This window comes from Leiobunum rupestre, chromosome 2, assembly GCF_980474605.1.
Source record: "Leiobunum rupestre chromosome 2, qqLeiRupe1.1.hap1, whole genome shotgun sequence".
Classification (NCBI taxonomy): domain Eukaryota; kingdom Metazoa; phylum Arthropoda; class Arachnida; order Opiliones; family Sclerosomatidae; genus Leiobunum; species Leiobunum rupestre.
The window spans coordinates 56,058,653-56,063,797 of NC_143385.1; the positions used below are offsets into that span (position 1 = coordinate 56,058,653).

A 5,145-nucleotide genomic window follows, 5' to 3' on the forward strand; every position below is an offset into this window, starting at 1 on the left:
TCCTAGACCATAATTGTTTTTTAGCGATAAAGTGATTAACAGATTGTCGAATATCAAAAGATCATTAAGAGTTGGTTCAGAAGTATGAACCGCCAGATTTTGAACTTACTAAATTTAACCTCGAAAGATTGACTACTTATTATATCTTTCAAGTTAATGATAACATGGAGAATTCTACATGGGCATCATTACAACCTTCGAAAAGTCCAAGCCTTAAACGAAGCCGACTATCCTCGCTTTATCAACTTTTGCCAGTGCTTTTTGGACAGTTCACAATCACAGGACGATCCGCAGTTCCCAAGTATCATCCTAGCACGCGATGAGGCCAATTTATCCCGAGATGGTATTCTCAATTGGCACAATAATAACCACCAGTGGAGTCAAAACAACCCTCACGGAGCTGTTGTCGCATCGCACCAAGATAAATTCAGTCTGAACATCTGGTGTGGAATTGTTGGAGACAAGTTATTGGGACCCTACTTCCTTCCGCCATGGACTAATTATAGTACTTCGTACAGGGACGCCCCATTCCCAAGCTATTCCTTTAGAAAGCTCTGAAAGGCGCATGTTAAATGCAAACCCCTTTTTTTACCCGCCCGCCAAAAATTTACTAGGGTCAAAACGTCACAAAACGGAAGATGTTGTCGCCATCTACGCCAATTTATTTCGTGAGAGTTGCAGTCTTGCAGACGGTTTTTAAATTTTATTTTCAAAACGGTTCGTTATTTTGCACGGTGTACTTGTACTTTTTCTATTTCAAATTAAGTTAGTTCTTATTATTTTCAATACAATGAAAAAACTCTGTGTTTACAAATCTTGCAAAAGTGATTCAAGATACAGTAATAAGGAATTTATGAAGGATGTGTTTTGGATACCATTTCCCAAACCTAAGAGAAGTCATCAAAAATGCCAAAAATGGATTAATTGGTTGAACAGGGAAGATTACCCCATTAGCAGAGTAAATACAAATACGTATTTATGTTCAAAGCATTTCGTAGGAGGAAAAGGCCCTACTCCGGAATTTCCTGACCCTGTGCATAGTCATGTAAGTTATATATTATAGAAAGTGATAGTTACATTTTAAGCATAGGATATTTATGTTATAGCAACTCATTTTCCTTTAGGAATTGGTCTCTGTATTAAAGCCGCGGCATGAAGATCAGCCAGTAGCTCAATCTAGGGACTGTGAACGTGAAATTAATGTTGTCAATACAACTACACCAATAGTAGAAGTTAATAATTCGATAGTGACCCTAATTGAACCAGTTATTAATATGGATATAGATTCTACAGCCCCAGTACCTTGTAATAATGTATTAACGGAAAAAGACAACATCATACAACCACCAGTTTCCTCAGTCGATCTATTTTCCATTATTAAAGCGTATTCTCCTCCACTGGAATGGGGAATTACGGAAGTTAAAAATGGACTGATAATATGCAAATTCAAAGATGGAACGGACAAAGTTATCTATTGTATCAAGCTAGATCATGATTGTATACCGAAATATGAAGTTCAAGGAAAGCCATTGGATCATCCAGATATTTTTTCACAATTTCCCAAGAAAATGAGGTCTCTTCAAGATTTGGAGGATGTTTTTACTCTTTTCAACTCGTATAAACTTTGCCCAGGGAATAATGCTAGAGAATTTTTTGAGATTTTTGAAAATAGGCCGCAAAATAAGGGTTTTATCAGCTTAATATCTGGTGGAATCCATAGTGACAAATGTGAACTTATTTTAAATATCGGAAATAAATCAAGGTGTTTTGCTTGTGCTAAACAAAGACTAAGCTTGCAAGTGACAATTAGTCGCAAGAAGAAAAAACTGGACACAAGTATCACAAGATTTTCCAACTTGAATAAAACTGAACTTGCCAAGAAGTTACGAGAAAGTAAAAACAAAGAATATGAACTAAAGACCAAAATAAAAAGACTTCAAACTAAAATGTCTAAACAAATTAATAAACTTGGAGAGGAAGTTCCTGGACAAGATCACAATTATCTTCTTGAAATTTTAGAAGAAAGTGTAAAAAAGGGCTACGACAAGACTAATAGTGACTTTTCCAGACTTTTTCTTAAAACCCAACTGAAAATGCTACAAACCAAACATAAAAATGGGAGGAGGTGGCACCCGCTTGTTTTACAGTGGTGCATGTTTATGTACGCAAAATCACCAAGATCCGTTGGAGCAGCTATTCAGTAAGCAACGGCAAGCTTGCAAATCTGGGTCAAAGCCAACCCTGTATCAATACGGAAGGACCAGTCAAAGACTGCAAGTAATGGAAGATGGAAAAATGATGGTTCACCTAAAAGTTTCTGGTGGAAACACTGAAACTACTAACTCTTAAAAATGTAAAAGAAATCTTTATTAAAATAGGAACTGAACTCTATTGCATTTTTCGTTTATCACTAAGCTTACAGAACCTATCACAAATCTACATCAATTTGGTACTTGGAACTTATTCTCGCTTTGACGTCATTTTCAATTTTCTTTTTCGTATTTTCTTTTGTGTTGGCTTTGGTAACAAATCTTTTTTTTCTTTGATTTAGTTTTATATCATTTCTTAATTTATTGGTGTGTCCATTTCCTGCCGTATTGGTAATGGTATCTATGATACAATTTAACACTATTACACCTGCTTCCTTGTTTACTTTCGCTTTTTCACAGATGTTATCCCATTGGGCATTAATATTTATATTTTCCCTAATAGCTCTCACTGCCAATATCTTTTTATCCTTAACATAATTTGAGTTAAAATATTCTAATATGTGAAAATTTAACAACTTAAAAAAATTAAACGCTTCTTCAGTGGGATAAATTAAACCATTACGAGTTTGTTTGTCAACCCAATCTCTAACCCCTTTTGGAACTTTCTCACTATTTAACTCCCTTAAAACAGCTCCTATTTTATGACTAGCTTCTGTGTTTTTGGGTTTCAGTAGCTTATGTAATACGAATCCAGTGATATAATATAAACTTTGATAGTCCTCGTTGACCTGATTGTTGACTATGTTTTCGCTGGTAGATTCAATTTCACCAACCACCTCCCTCAATGAATTAAATAATGGCCATAAAATGTATTTAATGCCAATCTCTTTCTCCTTTTCACTTAAATCAGTCTGCAATCATAATGAACAAATTAAACCTTAGAAATAAAGTTATGGTTAAGTAGTTGCCTTACATCACAATTTTGCTCTTCTGACAAAACATTACTCAATCGTGAAAGGAAAATGCTTTTGTGTTTCTCATAAACACAATCCTCTCGGGTTTGAGTAAAAACAGGTTCATATAAAATTTTCACTTTATCAAAGATTAAGTCCCCTTCTTTTATGCCAGCTACCCATTTCAATATTTCCTCTGTACGCTTTTCTGTATTTAGAACCAAAAATGATTGGACAGATTCTTGTGCTTTTTGCCATGCACCATTAAAGTTAACATCAAACTGCGTATCTAGAAATTATAACATTTAATTTAAAGTTGGTGTTTAAATTTTAATGTTACAGTATACCTTTTAAAAGTTGCTGTTTTAACAATTTCTTTTTTCTTGATTTTTTTGCGCTATTTAAAAATTATATAAAAGTTAATAACTTAATATAAGAACGATATAAAACAGATGTACCATGCACTTGCAGTTCCACTTCGAGAGTTCTGCTTTATTTCCTCCGAAACTGGGTTAATTACTGATGTTTTAGATGGAGAATGAATTTGAAGATCAGAATCTAAAATTATTATTCAAAGTTGGGTGACATAAAAATTTGTAACTTAATATGACTTTATGAAATAGAATTTACCATTTGAGATATCATCAAAAACTCTAAATGGTGCAGCTTTTTGCGATTTTGATATATTTGAATGATCACTTTTCCTTTCTAATAGCTCAAAATCATTAATTTCATTTGCCAAATTTGGCCATTCTTTAAGTTCATCATCATCTATAAAAATAAAATATAACCCAAACAACATTAAAAATAACACAAGGCTGGTATTAAGCCTTAGTAAACACTTACCAGAAGACAATTCATCATATATTTCCCCTAGTTTTTTCACTTTTTTTTTAGTAGGGGACTTAAATAATGTCTTATCCGTCAAAGAAGATAAATTCATATTTTAAAATTTACAAAAAAACATACAAATAACCAAAATTAACCAAAGAATGTGTACAAATTACAAAAGCATGGGCTAGTACCGGCAGACGACAGATCACAATTTTTTTATCCCTAATGCAACCCCCCCCCTCTCCTCTTTTGACCCTAGACTTCCGCAGCTTTCAAAACCCGCCGCCAGAGCGCACATTTAACAATCGCCCAGCGTAGATTTTGGGAATGGGGCGTCCCTGTACGAAGTACTATAATTAGTCCATGCTTCCGCCTAGGCTAAATGGAGAGTCGTACCAAGAATTTCTTCAACGAGCCTTACCAGCAAGCTTACCAGAGCAACTGGGGGACGTTCCGTTAGCGACTAGACAGCGGATGTGGTTCTTGCACGATGGAGCGCCACCACATTTCAGTAGTGCCGTCTTTAATTTTCATTGGACGCGAATTTCCCGCCAAAAACGCGGATGTGGACACCGCATATCATGGCTTAAAATTTACGTATTTATTACTCCACTTGTCAATGTAAAATGAACAAATTGCAATCCATAGGCATATATTTCACGTTTTTTAAACCATGTTTTCCTTATACAGGGTGTTTCAAAAGGTTATGCAAAAATTTGAAGGAGTAGTAGGCCGTGAGTTGAGAAGTATGCCGGTTTTTTCCCATTTCCCTACGACGAGTTAAAAGAGCGCCAGAGAGCTTCAAAGTGTGGCCTACTAGCCCCTGGAAGTAGGCTGCAACAAGCGTCAAACCAATTGCTCGACTTGCATGACTTTTGTTCCGAGACATCAAGCTGAACATTTATCGCCGGTATTCGCGACCGAATGCTATCGCTGAGCCGTCCTTTGGATGCCGTCGAAAACAGGTTAGCTATGGTTTATGAAATACAAGCTGTAACACGTCAATATTGCATTTTATTATAATTGTACACTGTTTTGCTTACTGCAGGATAACACCGACCAATTACGACGTCCAAACTTAGGAATTTTTTACTAATTTGACAATAGCAGACGCTAGATCCTAGGTATTTCCTCGGAAAGGCATGGTA

At 35.5% G+C, this 5,145-nt stretch overlaps 2 protein-coding genes and 1 long non-coding RNA gene across 3 annotated transcripts; 2 read left to right on the forward strand and 1 right to left on the reverse strand.

The window, feature by feature from the left end:
• Nucleotides 1-529: 529 nt before the first annotated feature.
• LOC149958467 (uncharacterized) lies at nt 530-2,414 on the forward strand. Its single transcript, XM_090164964.1, has 2 exons — nt 530-1,045; nt 1,125-2,414. Exons 1-2 carry the CDS (start codon nt 791-793, stop codon nt 2,202-2,204), a joined length of 1,335 nt encoding a protein of 444 aa, XP_090021090.1. The 5' UTR covers nt 530-790; the 3' UTR covers nt 2,205-2,414.
• On the reverse strand, nt 2,346-4,183 carry LOC149958468 (uncharacterized). The gene is made up of 6 exons (XM_090164963.1): nt 4,010-4,183; nt 3,794-3,934; nt 3,622-3,721; nt 3,511-3,560; nt 3,184-3,452; nt 2,346-3,121 (listed from the first exon to the last, which is right to left on the reverse strand). Exons 1-6 carry the CDS (start codon nt 4,104-4,106, stop codon nt 2,429-2,431), a joined length of 1,350 nt encoding a protein of 449 aa, XP_090021089.1. The 5' UTR covers nt 4,107-4,183; the 3' UTR covers nt 2,346-2,428.
• A 203-nt stretch (nt 4,184-4,386) lies between these two features.
• On the forward strand, nt 4,387-5,145 carry LOC149958469 (uncharacterized). The gene is made up of 3 exons (XR_016478294.1): nt 4,387-4,618; nt 4,688-4,962; nt 5,046-5,145. It is a non-coding gene; the product is annotated as an uncharacterized LOC149958469 (long non-coding RNA).